The 18169-nt window shown below is 47.0% G+C and overlaps 1 protein-coding gene across 2 annotated transcripts in view; it reads right to left on the bottom strand.

The window, feature by feature from the left end:
* Positions 1-211: 211 nt before the first annotated feature.
* Positions 212-18169, bottom strand: part of LOC142501504 (uncharacterized) — a 34590-nt gene continuing 16632 nt past the window's right edge. For both annotated transcript variants that reach the window (XM_075611482.1, XM_075611481.1), the window contains exons 3-4: positions 3392-4499; positions 212-2338 (exon numbers count right to left, since the gene is read on the bottom strand). In XM_075611482.1, coding sequence (XP_075467597.1) covers positions 1533-2338; positions 3392-4478 — 1893 coding nt within the window. In that variant the 5' untranslated portion in view covers positions 4479-4499 and the 3' untranslated portion in view covers positions 212-1532. The remainder of the gene's footprint in view (positions 2339-3391; positions 4500-18169) is intronic.

Genomic DNA, 18169 nt, shown 5'->3' with positions numbered 1-18169 from the left:
TTGTGCTCCTCAAGAGTTTTTTAAAACTTAATAGATCATGTGGGTCGATGGCACTTAATTGCAAGGCTCCCACCTCTGGGTAACGGTACGTTAGATCATTAATCTCATCAATACTTATCCGGGAAAACAATATGGCCCCCAGAGTTAGGCCAACAGAACGCAGTGAAGTCCCTATTTCTTCTACCCATCTCAAATCTTAGAGACATTTTCTTGGTTAAAAACAATAATTTAATATCAACGTGGGGAATAAACAGCAGTAACAGGAACCAAACAAAGAATGGTTATAAAACAATGCAGAGTGAATTCCACCAACTGCATAAGGAAAATAGAATTAATTAATTACAACAGGACTACAGAACTACAATAGTTAGTCGCTTCAAAAAGCGGTGCACCGTAGGTGTTCTTAAGCGTTGAAGGTGTTGAACACAGATCATGTTCAAATGCAGTAGGAATATGCTACTAAACGTACAAAATAAAATGAAAGAGATTACTTGTCTTCCTGCTCAGGAGTCTCAAGGGAGCTATTGTAGACCTGTAACGATACTCAAGCAGAGATCCCTGTGGATCCTGCTTCTGCTGGGACAGCACAAACCTATACCGTTCCTCATGTGGAGGAAAGGGCCATAACTGTGACATTTCAAAGAGCCTAAGGCCCAGACCCACAAAAGGGTGCTAAGATTTAGCACACCATTATGCCCATGGAAGAAAAGGCATGCTAAAGTTTTGCACCCTCTTGTGAATCTGGGCCAAAGAGAGATCAGTGTGAATATCAATATACCGCATAGTCTCAGAAATGGTTCAATAGTCTAAATATGGTTCTGATCCCCAAGGAACAGGTAAGCTCATTTCATTTTAGATTTAATTGTATGCACCGTTGTAACTCTTTTGCTGCCAGAGAGGTCTGCAATGCAAAGGAGTTAATGTTCTGAAGACGAGGCTGATGTAAAATTAATTTAAAGATAAATAAAACAGGTTAGAACTTTATAACACAATACCAAACATATGTTTCAAATAAATTGAACGAGTCGGCAGGGAGAGAGAATTATTTTTCCCAGCGATAACTTATCTTGGTCCTTCCTATATTATAGGAGTTGGGTCACAACTGTTATGCACACGTGTTCTCCTGCAGGTTATATTCACCATAACAAGCGCTTTGGTGAGTGCACCTGTGTCAGAACGTGACATATCAACCTAATAAAGTAACATTTTATGTTCAAGGCATGGGGAACCATTTTGTATTGTATGTAATCTTTTCACCACGTGCCTGACTGTGCATAGCAGCCTGCCAGGGGCTAAGTGCACGTGTCTGAGGGTTGAATCAAACTTGTGCTTTCGAGACCAGTATTGTAACTTCTACACCACGCTCCACCTCTGTCCTTCACACAGATATGTGAGTCTGAGACCTGAGCTACTGTTTTAATCCCTTTGCGCTAGACTAGAGGGACATGCAATGCATCATGAGGGTCTGGCATCTCTGGGAGTGAAGGGTGTGAGAATGCTCAGTTGAGCTTCTTCTTGCTCCTCAGCTTTCCCTAATGGGTGAGGAGTTTAATTATCTTGTCCATCTTGGAAATGGAGAGGCACTTTCTGCTGTACCATGTCTCATCCCATATGTAGTAAAGGGGCTGTGGTACCAGGTAGAAGGGGTCCCCCTCATGCTGCATGTCCTGTGGCCTGCGTCTGGCGTACTCCTTGTAATCCATGACTGGGCAGTTGGCAGGATCTTCAGGATTCCCCAGTATGCGGGGTGCAGTCTCATCCTCTCCGCCGGTCTCCTCTCTCCACTCCAAGTGCTCCGTCCCACCCTCCTCCTGCCTCAGGACAATCTGACCCCACCTTAGCAAAGGAGCATGGAGTGATCGTTGGATGCCAAAGCCCCGTATGTTGTTGAGAAACATGATGTTGAGAAGTCCCTCAGGGTGAACCCGATTTAGGACCCCCTTTTTTCGCAAGTTGGCCACGTTTTGCTCTGTGAGCCCCGCCACCAGGCCCCAGGCTCTCTCTCGCTCCATCTGCAGCAGCTGCTGGCACTTGAAAAACATGGTGCCTTGGGACTTGGAGAACTCGTGGCCATGAGTCACACTGTGCTTATAGCAGTTCTCCCGCATGTAGCGGTCGATGCTAGTTTGGATGAAGAGCAGGGTCCTGGAAGAGAAGTCCAGACCATTGATCTTGCGTACATCCATATAGAAGGAGCTGAGGTAGGGGTCCAGGTCCCCAGGGGGGATGTTAAACACCTCTCGACCTTCCAACGGGTGATGGGAGCACAGCCATTCCCGGAACACCTTTATGTCAGCGCTGTTCCTCCCCTTCTTACCATCCAGCAGCTTAACCTGCCCTGTTTAATAGTAACAATAATCAACTATACAAATGATAAATCAAAGTTATGTGAGTGGGTTACATTTACAGCCTTATTAACACTAGAGGACTTTTATAATGTAAACCTAGAAGGAAAGAAAGGACAGGGGAGATGTGAGAGAGAATGATATATATATGGCAGTACGATACAGGTGGAAATAATCTTTCAGAATCAGAGAACAAGAAGCCCCAGGAGAAGTTGGGGTTACTCTAGGAGTTTAGGGTAATACTTAGGGGCTTATTCTATATCAGCCGAAGCCAATGTCAAACGGCCTGACCGGCTGCTATAGAATAAGCATGTAACCTCTCCTCTGGGTATTGTCACCAAGCTCTCCTCTATAGACCTGTAGAAATGTCAATGGGCACCAGATGGTGCTATCCTCCCTTGTTTGTGATGGAGCATGACAATAAAATAACTTTTTTTTTTTAGTTAGCACATTGATAAATTGCCACTGAGAGATCCAGGATAAAATGCCTCTCTTAAGGGGAGATTCATTATGCTTCAATAAAGGGTATCAGAGATCAATCTGCCATTCAAGTCAATGGTAGTTACGTCAGATCAAACTCTCAGGTTGCGGCCAGGCTGGAAGCGGGCCTGCTGGAGCTCGAGCGCCGTGACATCATGCATTCTGCTTTTCCTGGCCAGCTAGTTGTACGCGTATGGGAGCGTGTCGGGGGGCGCGGCCATGACGTCACGGAGCTGGTTCGCCCTCGTTGGGCAAACCGCTCACATGACGTGCCAGCGAGCGGCATAAACCAATTTGCTTGCCTCTGCAAGCAGTTGAGCGCAGTGCGTTCACAGGCATGCGCAGGCGCTCGCTCACGCTGGCCACACACATTGCCGCAATGTGTTTCATCGCGGCGAGCGCTCGCGCCCGCTCAGTATCACCCTGGCCGCAGCCTAATACCCCTTATCGGAGCTTAGTGAATCCCACTCTTAGCGTCAATCTTATACAACAACATAGTCCTTGATACATAGACCACACGGTTTATGTGCACAACTTAATATTAGTCACAAATGGGAAGCACTGACCTTTTTTTGTGGGAGTGGGGCCTCCCTCAGAACTCTTGCAGGGTGTCACACTTGTGGCATCGCTCTCCAGCTGCTCTACTTGTTCTGTGCCATCTAAACTGTGCCCCTCTGTTGCTGGGGACTTGCTGTATGATGAGGTTCCTGGTGTGGCGGTGCAGAGGGAATTGCTCTGTGCCGCTGTCTTTCCTTCTGATGGCAGACATTTGTTCTGCAGGGAGGAGACGTGGGAGCGTTTCCTGGAAGATAACTGTGCTGGATTACGGGGAGATGGGACATTGCAAGGGGTGTTGCTTTTTGGGCTGTTAGTTTTAGGGGAGTCAGAGTGCATGCTGGGACTGCTCACTTGCAGACGGGGACCGTAGTTTTTATCATTGGTATTCTGTTGAGCCACCCCAGGAAGACATGGCTCATTTTCATATGAAGAATTTGCAGCGAGTTGACCCTCTTCCATCATGGTCCAGTCGGTTGCATGCTGCCCTATATGTGCCTCATCTTTGGAGGGCATCTCTTTGTTTCCTGTTTTGCGGTCGGTGTCCCTGAGGCGCTTCGACTCAAATCCAGTTTTCTCCACCTCAATCCTCTCCACAATTTCCTGCTTCACTGTGCTGAGATTAGGATGATATTGTGAGGCATGTGGAAGGAGAGGGGGCACTGAGCTGGTACTTTGACATGAGTGGGAGCATTGCGCCTCTCCAATCCTGCCTGTAGGGGTAATCAGACCTTGGTGGTCGCTGCACAGGACATGAAACATGTTTCTAGTGTCCTCCATCACAGTGCAATGTCTGCTCTGTGGTCTATCTGATCCCTGAGACAACTCGCCCTGGGGGGCAGTGTTGAGCGTCCACCCCTCCTGAGAAACTTTCCTGTTTCTCATCTCGGCTGCCTCATCCTTTTCCTCTTGGCTGCTGAAGTTCAAGGTACGGCTGGGCCAGTTGTAGGCATGGCCGGCAGCGCATATCCACAGAGCGGTGCCCATGTGGTAGACGGTCTCCAGCCTGGGCAGCAAGCTGCAGAAGGTCCCGTGTGTGTGAGCCCAAATGACTAGATTGGATAGATGTTTTGGGCTGGTGTAGAGAATGCTGTCCATGTCACTGTGGGTATTTTCATCCTGCAAAACATGTCAGCGTAGCCATGTTACAGTGCATCATGAAGGCTGTTATTCACTAATTCACATAATAAAAGGACTGTGGGTCACCCACTGACTATCAGATAGAGCCCATAAAAACTTATGGGCGGTGGGGGGTAGTTAATGCTAATTGTGCTTCAATATACATTATTGGAGCTTTCTGGGGATACTTTATTTACTCATCCTGTTAAACTCATGACCAGTGGATGTTGTGCCTATGTATAGGATTATTGGGTGTAACAGATAATTAGACATATTCAGGGAGAGCACGATCCTAAATGGATAAAAATGCAGCCATGCTTTGAGTATGTGCATTTTCCCAGCACTGGAGGCAGGGAGGGAGTGAAAGGTGCCACATATATACCACGTTCTCCACACTGCCAGACAGGAGACATGGTTTGCCATTTGCCATTGTTTTGAACTACATAAATCTGATGCTGTTTTTGCTCCATGAAACCTGTGATCAATGCTCTCAAATGGAACTGACCTTTTTGAACTACACTATAATAATTTTAATTAAAAACATTCTTGCATGAAAAAGGTAATAAATAGACAGAATGTAAACATGTCAATGTTTTTCTTGTGTTTGGGTGTTGTGTCAAATGTTAGTATAGCCATGGCTGGTCCACGCTATCTTTCTGCCTCCCTGTCTAGGGTTGTCAGGTGGCTTGTCCAAAAATACTGGAAACCCACGCCCCCACCCTCCCGAACACATATAAAAAAACCCCCTCACCCCACAAATGCATATAAAAAATACTCCCACACCACCCAAATACATTTAAAAAACACCCCCACACCCCCGAATACATTTAAAAAATACCCCCACCTCCCCCAAATACATTTTAAAAATACCCCCACCTCCCCCAAATACATTTAAAAAATACCCTCACCTCCCCAAAATACATTTAAAAAAATTACCCCCACCTCTCCAATACATATAAAATATACCCCCACCTCCCCAATACATTTAAAATATAACCCCACCTCCCCAATACATTTAATATATGCCCCCACCTCCCCAGTACATTTAAAATATACCCCCACCTCCCCAATACATTTAAAATATAACCCAACCTCCCAATACATTTAAAATATACCCCAACCTCCCCAATACATTTAATATATACCCCATCATCATGATCTCATCTCCCCAGACTGGCCCCATCACCATCTTATCCCCCCCCATCATCGTCTCACTCTGTCCCCCCCATCATCTTCTCACCCTGCCCCCCCCATCCTTTCACCATTTCACCCTGCCCCCCCCACCCTCTCATCATCTCACCCTGGCCCCCCATCATCTCACCATCTCACCCTGCCCCCCCCCCCCCCATCCTGTCACCATCTCACCCTGGCCCCCCCATCCTCTCACCATCTCACCCTGGCCCCCCTCCATCCTGTCACCATCTCACCCTGGCCCCCCCATCTTCCAATCTGTGTCCTTACCTTATTGCCACGAAGGACACAGACGCCTCTGGGCCGCCGGGGTGTGGGCTCCGCCCCCGCTGTATTCTAATTGGCTCTCCGCTACTCCAATCAGGGACAGGCTGCACATAGACACACACACACGAGTGCTCCTGCCCGCCCCCAGTCTCAGTACTACTCTCTGCACTGCCTGCCCTCGCGCCGACCTCGCGCTTGCGCTGCCCTCCGTCACCGCAAAAATGGTAATACCGGACTCATATGGGTCCGGTATTACGTCCGATTTTATACCGGACAGGCAACAGAATTACCGGCCTGTCCGGGTGAAAACCGGACACCTGGCAACCCTATCCCTGTCACGTAAGCCCTAGTAGCTACAGACAGTGACAGGCTATCCTATGGGGGGTTTCCCCTTCTCATACTGACTCTCTGAGAGACAGGAGGGAGGTGACATAGGAATCTGTGTACAGCCTATCATGGTGCAGATCCTGTGCCCTCCTCTCTAAGCCTCAGGGAGGAAGTGACCAAATTATAGGAAAGAGCTCAGCTCCTTAGAGGGGAGTGAGAGTGCAGTCCAGTCCAGTTTCCCCCTTCATGGGGTAAGGATGTACAGTCTCCTCCCGGCTGCGAAAGAGACATGCTTTCAGCCCCTCATGGGCTGATTGCAGCAAGAACTAATATAGCAAGGCCTCAAGATTGCCAGCAGGCCACCACCATTTAGAAGCCTGGGACTTACCCTGACAACTAATGCATTCGCTGTAATGACATCAACAGTGGCAGCTACAATAAAGCATCCCTTTTTATACTTCTGGCTAAGTGGCAGTCTATTGGACAGGAGTATGGGAGTAAACACTGTTATAGTGGGGACTGCTTTCAGCTCTGCTGAAGCCTACTATGACTGGAGGCGCTGTCACCAAGGAGAAGAACACCAAGAAGCATCGTAAGCTTGTCCTGTTTCCCCATGTAATCGTGGAACTCTCAGCATCTCCTGAGCCAAACAGGTACAGAGCATCATACAGACCCTGTAGCAAGGCAAGATCTCCCTTGTATCCCTGATCATCCTGACCTCTCCTACCCCGACCCGGCTACCTTGACCTATCTACACTCCAGATGCGCCCTCGCGGCTGTGGGTTGGTGTTTATCAAATCCCCACCTCGGCCTTGCGGTCACACCTTATTTGTGGTGAGCGCATCGTTACACTAGGATTGGAGAAGTCGGATGGTCGTTGTGTAGCCGAGGTCAGGTGTCAGAGAAGGCAGCGGTCTGGGTACAAGCTGAGGTCAAAGGTAGAGAAATCAAGACAGAATGCAAGAGCAACAGCAGGGCAGCAGGATGCTTGAGGCAAACACTTCGAAACATAAACAGAAGTTTATGCTCAGCCAAATTGGAGGAGGATTTGGTGAGCATAAATAGGGCAGGGAGCCAATAGCAGGTTAGTACAAGGCTGCAGGGTAATGAATGAGAACCGCCCCCTCAGATGTATTCAGTTCACCGATAAGCAGGGGCAGGAATAAGAGCAGGTGCAGAATAATCGATGTTGTTAACCCCTCGCCTGTCCCTGGGGATGCAGCGTCGGCGTGGAGTGTGAGCAGGAGCGCCCTTTATTGTGTCACGGGACGCGGTGTGGGGCGGAGCCTAGGTCCAGTCCTGGTAGTGGGAATGTGGCGCTTGTGCGACAAGCGTCACCCATGAAGTCACGGGGCAGGGCCTAAGGCCGATCCGTGAGGTGTCCCCCTGACTGACAGCACGACTCCTGTGCAGAGCCTCAGAGTGAAGTGCGTCACCCCACCCATCGCAGGGCACGTCACGGGGGCGGGACCGAGGTCCAATCCTCACATTAGACACAAAAATACAGTATGTACAGGGGCTCCAAGTGGTCACATCTCCAGCTACTTACAAATATGGAGAACGTATGCAAGTACTGGATGTCTGAAACAGTGAAACGTTTGGGTTTTATGCCATCCCAATGCTAAGCAAGCGGATCACAAACTTTCCACACAGATTCTGCTACCTTGTGTGTGGTGCAAATACCTGTTATGGTCATGAGAGCTGAGTCTGATCTGCGATAGTTGGAGATCAGGACAGGCTTAGGTTCTTCTCTGAGCTCTTCTCAGGGTGCTTAGCGCCTCCAGCAGTAGTGGACTCCAGGGTGTTCGGAGGTCAGCCCCCACTATTGCACTCTTTCTTCCTCTGCCCAAGGACTGATACTCAGACTGAGGTACATTATGAACAAGGTCTTTATTGGGGACATCCACTGCAGATCTTCTAAGGCCTCGGTCCCGCTGCGCTTGTTGGCGCGGGCGGCCATGTCGCGAGTTCCCCACCAGCAGGGGAATCCTGCTGAGCCGGTCCCGGTCCCCCCTGGCGGCACAGAGCACTACACGCTGTGGCGCGTCAGCCGCTAGGGGACACAAGAAAATGGTGATGTCTAGCGTTGACGCGTCACGTGGTGTGGCTGTGAGCCAATGGGGAGGGGAGGCTTCGGGAGGAGGAGAGGCTTCGGGGATCGGGGAGGAGTGTGGAGTGAAAGCGTGAGTGCCTGTCTGTGTGTGTGTCTGAGTGCGTGCGTGCCTGTCTGTGTGTGTGTATGTCTGAGTGCGTGAGTGCCTGTCTGTGTGTGTGTCTGAGTGCGTGCGTGCCTGTCTGTGTGTGCCTGAGTGCGTGAGTGCCTGCCTCTGTCTGTCTGTGTGTGTGTGTGTATGAGTGCGTGAGTGCCTGCCTGTGTGTGCGCGTGTGTGTGTATGAGTGTGTGAGTGCCTGCCTATGTGTGTGTGTGTGTGTGTGTATGTATGTATGAGTGCCTGCGTGTGTGTGTGTTTAATACTTACCATCAGCAGCTCCAGCCCGAGTCCGTGGAGGGAGGGGGGGGGGAGAGTAGCGGGTCCCTCCGCTCAAGCCACGCCCCCCCTCCCTGTCAAACCTCCCACTCCCACCCACCTCCCGCTCCGGCTCCCGCTCCCTACAGACCGCATATCGCGGTCTGTGTATGTCAGCGCACCGCCTGTCTGCAGTGCGGGCGAGCGGACTCTGGGAGCGGGGCCTTAGCCTTACAGCGATGCAAAGTCTCAAGAGGCTCCATACCTCTGATTGGGGCTCTGCCCCTGTTAGTATTGGGCATCTGTGGCTGAATGAGATGTTCCCCAAAGGCTGCAGGTGAGCACACACATCCCGCCATGGGAGAGTCTGATAGCTCTACTGCTTCCTCTCTCCTCCAGAGCAGGAACAGGACTGACACTCTAAATTTGGCATTCCCCTAATTATGACAGAAGGAGTGGGCTCATGGTCTATACCTATCCCTGATAGGCTTACACAGGCCATGAGTCACCACCTTACTCCTGTCCATCATAGAGGAGCATGGGTGGGGTCACAAACCCATAAGATTAACCCCTTACAGCCTGCAGCTAGCAGGACTTACATAACAGGGCGGGGAAAGATAGGCAGAATGACATACCCTGTTACATATACATATATATATATATAGTGGTAATAACGGAATAATTTAATTTTTCAGAAGCTCTGACAGATTATACAGCATTATATAAAAGTATTTACAATACTGTGTGTGTGTGTGTGTGTGTATATATATATATATATATATATATATATATATATATATATATATATATATATATATATATATATATATATATATATATATATATATATATATATATATATATATATATATATATATATATATATATATATATATATATATATATATATATATATATATATATATATATATATATATATATATATATATATATATTAGACAGAGAAATAACATCTGACATGATAATATCAGAGGACTATAAGCTCTCACAAGCAGGGTCCACATTACTTTATGTATGTATAGCCATGCATAATAATGGTATATTACTTTCCTCTCTGTTGGCAGTAAGTCCTGAAAAGAACAGGTATGCCAGCAGTAGTTATGGAGGTTTTCCCTCACACCCTGGTGAGGTGCCCTATGTATGGATGGGAGTGGCTGTATGCTCTGAGTCCCTGGATAGTGACATCAGGGATGCGCCTGCCTCCTGAAGTATATAAGGCCCAACACTGTCAGTTAGTTACAGTGTGTTCCAGCAGCTGTGGGAAGTAGCTGGTAACTTGTATTTTCCTGCATAAGGGATTGTAGGAACACTTTGTGACCCTAGTGCAGTAACTAGCGGTCCGGGTTGACCAATCAAGCCTGTCTAAGCCACTCTGTGTCCAGGGACCTGGCACAGAGAGGGTCTCCCTAGGAGAAGAGGGAATCCCACTTCAATACGGGAGGGCGTACCTGGCAAAGGGACAGCACGGAGAGATGTGCGGCTAGAGCCGGCAGCTGCATGGGGCAGTCTGCTACATCCCAATCTACAATAAAGATGACCTTGTTAACGAAACCCCCACTGTGTGAGCGTGAGATTACTCAGCAGTGGCAGTCACCACCAAGAATGAGTTCCTCACCAGGACCATCTCCCTGCGGAAGCACAGATCCTGATGAGGTGGAGGCGCTGCACATGATGTAAGTTGAACTCGCACCCACTACCTCAGCTACCTGTCCTGATGACATCCCCTAATACCAACACGCGGGAGACTCAGGAGTCCTGTTGCCTACAGGTGCACCACCAAACACAAACACGTAATAGGGGTTGGTTAGACTACCCGGGCCAATGTGAGATTGGGGGGGGAAAACCTGTTACATATGTGTTTGTGCTTGTTGGTCCTTGTTTGGTATATCATGCTGTTTATGTCATTTATAAAACTCTCTTCCCTCACTGTACCACGCTGCAGAATATATTGGCGCTTTATAAATAAGTGAGAATAATATCGGAAGCGCATAAAACGTGTTTAGCTCTTGCGTATGTTGGGGTCTCCTGCGCTGTTCAGGACGACCTGCAGAGGGAGCTGTATATTCCTGAATGAGTAGACCGGCAGTGCACGGCCCATACAGGAAATAACTCAGCAGTCTGCAGTGCTAACCCCTTCCTGATACCAGTGTGACTGGATACATTGCACAAGGTTAGGCTGTTAACAATTCAGTTACAGGAATATCCTGAAAACCTGACCTGTTGGTGGCCCTTGAGAACTGGAGTTTCCCACCTCTAGTTAAACACATAGAATGTTAGTATCAGGCCTCACCGAGCATGTCCTGTTATTTGTAAATACAGGCATACCCCGCATTAACGTACGCAATGGGACCGGAGCATGTATGTAAAGAGAAAATGTACTTAAAGTGAAGCAATACCTTTCCCCACTTATCGATGCATGTACTGTACTGCAATCGTTATATACATGCATAACTGATGTAAATAACGCATCTGTAACAGGCTCTATAGTCTCCCCGCTTGCGCACAGCTTCGATGCAGGTAGGGAGCTGGTATTGCTGTTCAGGACGTGCTGACAGGCGCATGCGCGAGCTGCCGTTTGCCTACTGGGCGATATGTCCTTACTCGCGAGTATACTTAAAGGGAGTGTCCTTAAACCGGGGTATGCATGTAATGCTTTTCTTGTATTAAATGAGAACACTACTGAACTTCTGTGATCACCATGATAACCTTTAGATGGACTCCCCGCTGGCGCTGAGCGCGCACATGCTTAGAGCACAATTGCGGGCTAGCTGAGCAAGCGGGAAAGTTTAAAAAATGTATTTACAAAAGCGCAGAGTGTGTGCCCGCACATGCGCGCGCGCATCGCTTGAGCCGGAACTTGCATATATATATATATATATATATATATATATATATATATATATATACAAGTAACCGCGCCAAGCACCGCCCGCTCAGCGAGCTCAGCACCAGCGGGACTCAGCCTTAGACTGCAATGGACTCTAGTTTTAGAGGTTCATTGTAAACTCCCAGACACTTAATATTTAAAACGTTTATATCTCCTAAACAAAGCACCGGATTAGAAAAGGTAAGAAGAGATTTTAGAAGTTAAGTAAACAAAATATGCAACACAAAAATATGTTGATCAGCGCAGATTGCTGCTTTACGTTTTGTGTATCAGTCGAATTATTGATTTTGGAATAGAAGGTTCTGAACTTAAAATTACTTTTTTTTCTCTAGATAATTTAACCCTACAGCTGCCAAAAAGACCTGCAACATTTGCTCCTTTCCTGGATTTGCACACATGCTATTGCAGGCCCGCTGGCCGCAAATGGGGTTGAATAACCTGGTAAAAAGGAGTAGAAATGTAGAAAAACTGTCACAGAATGAACGAGGCCTTTAATTGATGAACCAAGTTCAAATGCTAGTGTCCGCTATTGTTGTTACGCTACTCTCTCGGTGCCTCCGGCAATAATAGATTGTTAGGTCATTGAGACAGAGCTCATCGAGCCCGCAAAAATTCTATGTACAGCAATGCGTGCACTGTCAGCATTATATATAATAAAAATATTCTTATTATTAGAATGCTTACTGGTATTAGGATTTTTATTATAACTAATATTATTATTACTACCCCTTTTTTTGTTGACAAGCAGTAAAAGCCATTAGTAAACAGAGCTTGGCAAGTACTAAGGATGGGTCAGCCTGCAAAGTTCTGGCACCAGCCAATCCACGGACCCAAAACATCTGCTCCCTGAGACCTCATTAACACTATATCCTTGACTCATTCTTTGCAGTCAAGTAGCCCCGGAACAAGAAGACCTTTCATTTGCAAAAGGAGCTTTTGTGCGAAGAACAAGAATGGTGCTACGAATATGTGGTGTTTTGTTTTTTTACAGCTGCGGACCTGCAGTGATGGTCTGCAGGGAGCCTTAGGCGGCCTAATTACTTTGTGCAGGGAAACCAGAAACGAGATGTGTGTTAAGAGATATCGCTACCCGTGCTGAGATGTTCTTTCTGCTGCCGTGTAACTGACGTCATGCAGTGGAGATGGGGACACAAGGTAAACATTGATGCACCATCACGGAGACGAGTATGGGTCTTCTGGATGCAAAACTCATACATAAAACAGTACCAGATTATGAAAGGACGAGAAAGAAATCGCACTAAAATAATTAGGATTTCTTCATATGGTTCTGTTCTTTTTTACAATTTATTTTTTGGGGACAAGTTTTGCCCCCTGAGATAACTAACCCTTTGCTATCAGATGGGACAAGTTGGCATTGCAAAGCTTAGTCTGATTTCTGACAATGAGGAGTAACATTGTACGAATCCCTGACAAACCGTTTGTTGTAACAACGGATTCACTTTTTCTTTGCCTATTTTACAAATAGCATTTTTTAATAAAAAACTGATTTGCCTCTTAGGCCCCAGCTAGACCCTAAGTCCCCTCAGCGAAGTGCTACAGGGAAGGCCCCAGATAGGGACGCTTCCCCTTAGTATATCCTAGTGCTGTTGTACCGGTGACCGGATGGCCACGCGGTGCCCTGCCGTTTGGGACCAGGCCACAGGCCACAGAGACATTGTGTGAGACCTTCCAGCTGGAGCTCGCACCTCACACAGCGGATCGGAACTCATAAGGAGAGAAGAGATTGTTGGAGGCCCCACGTCGTGGGACCAGAGTGATCCTCTGTCTCACCAGCCGCACCTGGGTACAGGAGTGCCCAGGCAGGTATAAAGTGCACCAACAGTTCACAAGGGTAGTGCTACCTCATACATTGGGTGGGACTGATATTGGGAAGGACACCATGGTTATTGGTGCCACCATACCCTCCGTACTTTGGGGGGGACTGCAGAGTGTTGGGCTATTGAGTGTATTCTGGGGGTTACCACTGTTATCGTGTTGCTATTGTTACTATATTTGTGTGTCAGTAAACCGTTGTTATATACCTGTGTGTATTATTCATCACTGTATTGGTTCCTGTGAAGGGTTATCCCGCCAACGCTGGGATCCCTCATAGGTGGAGGCGCTGTACCGAGAGAAGAGCTCACCCCAGGCTCCCAGTGGTGGAGGCTTAGGCCTCCTGTGAGCAACAGGTATATCAGCACTCGTAGTTCCCTTAGTCATAGGGAAAGGGGGCTACACTTACACTGCATCTGATCTCAGACGCGCTATTAAAGAGGGTTGGGGTTCCTTACAATGCATCTGATCTCACACGCGCTATTAAAGAGGGTTGGGGTTCCTTACAATGCATCTGATCTCAGACTCGCTATTAGAGAGGGTTGGGGTTCCTTATAATTCATCTGATCTCACACGCGCTATTAGAGAGGGTTGGGGTTCCTTACAATTCATCTGATCTCACACGCGCTATTAGAGAGGGTTGGGGTTCCTTATAATTCATCTGATCTCACACGCGCTATTAGAGAGGGTTGGTTTTCCTTACAATGCATCTGATCTCACACGCGCTATTAAAGAGGGTTGGGGTTCCTTACAATGCATCTGATCTCAGACTCGCTATTAGAGAGGGTTGGGGTTCCTTATAATTCATCTGATCTCACACGCGCTATTAGAGAGGGTTGGGGTTCCTTACAATTCATCTGATCTCACACGCGCTATTAGAGAGGGTTGGGGTTCCTTATAATTCATCTGATCTCACACGCGCTATTAGAGAGGGTTGGTTTTCCTTACAATGCATCTGATCTCACACGCGCTATTAGAGAGGGTTGGTTTTCCTTACAATGCATCTGATCTCACACGCGCTACGTCGGGGTTTTGCAGAATTTCACAATATAATTATAGGGTTCCTTAACCAAAAAAAGGTTGGAAACCACTGGTCTAACCAGGAGTGCACAAACTTTTGAGTTTGTGTCCTCTGTCTGCTCTCCCCCCTCCTTACCGGCTTTCTGGAATAGGCGACGTCATATGATGTCACGACGTCATGTAGCAACGCATTGCCATTTGACGCCGAGTTGTCATGGCTATGCGTCACCGAAGAACAGGCTGAGAGCAGGTAAGAGTGTTATAGAGGCCTTGCGCCTCCTCCGGCATTTAATTTAAATGTTGTGGAGAAGTGCACAGGACCTCTAAACGCTGCACGGCCCCCCGAAAATCTTACGCCCCCCAGTTTGCGCACCCCAGGTCTAGCCTTTAAACCCTGAAGTTCCGGAAGGGCCTCAACACAATAAAAGAAAACATAGGAGGCTCTTTTAGTGAAGTTACAAAAATGCATTTACATTGATGCTAATGGATTTAGTCAAGCAACAGCTTTTCTCCACCTGCAAATCAGCTTGTGTCATATATAACAGCAGTGCGCAAACTGGGAGGTGGGAGATTTGTTTGGGGGGGCGCGGGCGGTTGCAGAGGTCCCGCGCTCTTCCCCCAGGCATTTAAATGAAGTCGCGTGAGTCCCCTGCAACAAAAAAAAACTTACCTGGATTCAGAAGCGGTGACGCATCTCCATGGCAAAGCGGTGTCAAATGATGCTGCGCGGTCGTGACGTCACAGGCGTGAAATGACGCCGTGGATCACGTGACCTTGGAACGTCATTTGACGCAGAGGTAAAGGTAGGAAGGGGGGTCGCAAGCTCCGGGGCAGGCAGAAAAAGGGGCGCAGCCGTAAAAGTTTGCGCTCCCCTGATATATAACACGATGGATCAACTTCTGCTTCGGTTATTTATTTGTAGTTTTTTATTTGTGTCAACAAATCTCTGCATCAAATTTAATAATGTTTAAGTTTCATGTGAGGCAGATGGATGGAAGAGGAAATGTCGGCAGACATTATAACTCCAGTGATTTTCTGTGTCTCACTAATTTATAGACAGTCGACCTTATAAAAATTAAATGTTGGAGTTGTTTGGCCCAGAGCCTCCAAATCTTACAGATTTTGGTCCTTGGAGGATGACATCTCTATCTTAGCCTGCGCTTATAGTGACTGCGACGCGATGTCGCGGCAAAACAAATGTATTGCCGTCGTTGCGTGCGCTTATAGTAAGCACGACGCGACGCTGGCGGCGCGAATTTCTGAAGCCGGTCAAATTTGATTTTTCAGAGGCTGTCGCCACATGTGACCGCCTCTGAACCAATCAAAGACCTGGTCACCTGCGACGTCGCTGGAAAGCGAATTACAACTTTTGCTAGCGGCGGCGGTGACGTCATCCGTTGCGTCGCCATCACGCGCACTATAAGCGTGGCCTTAGACCATGTGCGTGATAAATATACGCCAGGAGAAAGCCTTGCGCTGAGCACAAGGAGAAAGCGAGACTTTAAAGTACGTACTGATGTAGAGTAAAAACTATTATTTTCTTGGAAAAATTAGGAAAACAGAATCCCAGCTTTATATCGGGTTGCTCCTGGAAATGGAGCCTGTTTGTGTGAGCTGACTTGGACACACAATCCTCCACACAAAGGAGGTTTTTCTGGCCTGACCTCAGTGAGCAGATGACAAGCTCATGTTTCAGGTAGCGATACCTGTAATCTGACAGGTGAGCGGTGCTGAGAGCTCAGGAATAATGTATGAGGGCTCCATTCAGTTTCTGTCTACACTGCACACCTGCCGCATGTCAACCGCTAGCCTGGTGTCTTACACAATGCCAGCTCGAGGGGCGGGGGGGAGGGAATTTAATCATGGAAAAAACACGGCAGCTTCAGGAATATTGTATTGAAACAGGTTTTGCAGTGTGCTAAAAGACAATGACCAAATTATTCAGGTACCAACCAGGAGAAGGGCATTACTGGATTTGGTGATAACAAATATTCAAGGAAAACAGTGATAATAACAGGGTCTCATTTGAAATAAATAAAACCATATTACAGGGGTTCAACAAAGACTCTTAATTTTAGAAAAGCCAATTTTAATAAACTAAGGAATAATCTACATTAGGATCTATTTGGATTACACTGGTGCAGGAGAAAATGTGGAAGATAAATAGGTAGTCTTTAAAACACTGTTAGATAAGTACGCCCTTGGGTAATAAATATAAAAGAAAGTCTAAACCAATGTGGCTAAATAAACAGGTAGGGGAGGAAATGGAAAATTAAAGGCAGGCGTTTAGATTCTTAAAGTCAGAAGGGACGGAGGAATCATATCAGAATGATAAGGAATGTAACAAAAGTTGCAAAAGGGCAATCAGATTAGCATAAATGAAAAAAAGGATTGCAATAGAAAGTAAGATCAGCCCTAAAAAGTTAAGTACCTCAATAACAAAAAATATTATAAAAGAGAATATAGGACCATATCGATGGGCAGGGAAATTGTTGCACCTAAGGAGAAGGCAGGGACATTAAATACATTATTTGCTTCAATATTTACCAAGGAGGAGTCCATTGCAAAAACATAGCAACAGGAGGAAGCCACAACCTCTATATTAACAAACAATTGGTTAACAGAGGAAAAAATTCAAAGGTGGCTAGATAAAATTAACGGTTCTTAAGGAGTGAAATTCCGTAATAGGCAAACCCGTTATATATAATATTCAAGGCCTCCATTTCCACAGGCTGAGTAAGATTGTATGTATGTATGTATGTCTTTATTTGTATAGCGCCATAAATGTACATAGCGCTTCACAGTAGTAATACATGTCATATAAATAACAAATATAAATAACAGATCATGGGAATAAGTGCTTCAGACATACTGTAAAAGTAACATTAAGGAAGGAGTCCCTGCTCCGAGGAGCTTACAATCTAATTGGTAGGTAGGGAGAACGTACAGAGACAGTAGGAGGGAATACAAGTAAGTGCGTCTGCAGGGGGCCAAGCTTTGTGTCATGTGTCCATGATTATCCAGTGCTACTCATATGCTTCTTTAAGCAGATGTGTCTTAAGGTGGGTCTTAAAGGTGGATAGCGAGGGGGCTAGTCGGGTATTGAGGGGAAGGGCATTCCAGAGGTGTGGGGCAGAAAGTGAGAAAGGTTTAAGGCGGGAGAGAGCTTTAGATACAAAGGGGGTAGAAAGAAGACATCCTTGAGAAGAACGCAAGAGTCGTGATGGTGCATAGCGAGAAATTAGGGCTGAGATGTAATGAGGGGCAGAAGAATGTAAAGCTTTAAAAGTGAGGAGAAGAATGGAGTGTGAGATGCGGGATTTAATCGGAAGCCAGGAGAGGGATTTCAGTAGGGGAGATGCGGAGACAGATTTAGGAAAGAGTAGAGTGATTCTGGCAGCAGTGTTTAGGATAGATTGTAGGGGAGACAGGTGAGAGGTAGGAAGGCCGGACAGCAGGAGGTTGCAGTAATCGAGACGTGAGAGAATGAGGGCCTGAGTCAGAGTTTTAGCAGTTGAGTAACAGAGGAAAGGGCGTATCTTTGTGATATTGCGGAGGAAAAAGCGACAAGTTTTAGAAACGTTTTGAATATGAGAGGAGAATGAGAGAGAGGAATCAAGTGTGACCCCTAGGCAGCGTGCTTGGGCTACTGGGTG

The sequence above is a fragment of the Ascaphus truei genome, chromosome 8, assembly GCF_040206685.1.
Source record: "Ascaphus truei isolate aAscTru1 chromosome 8, aAscTru1.hap1, whole genome shotgun sequence".
NCBI classification, from domain to species: domain Eukaryota; kingdom Metazoa; phylum Chordata; class Amphibia; order Anura; family Ascaphidae; genus Ascaphus; species Ascaphus truei.
The sequence above is the reverse complement of the archived record's forward strand: the minus strand, read 5'-3'. Positions and strand labels throughout refer to the sequence as shown.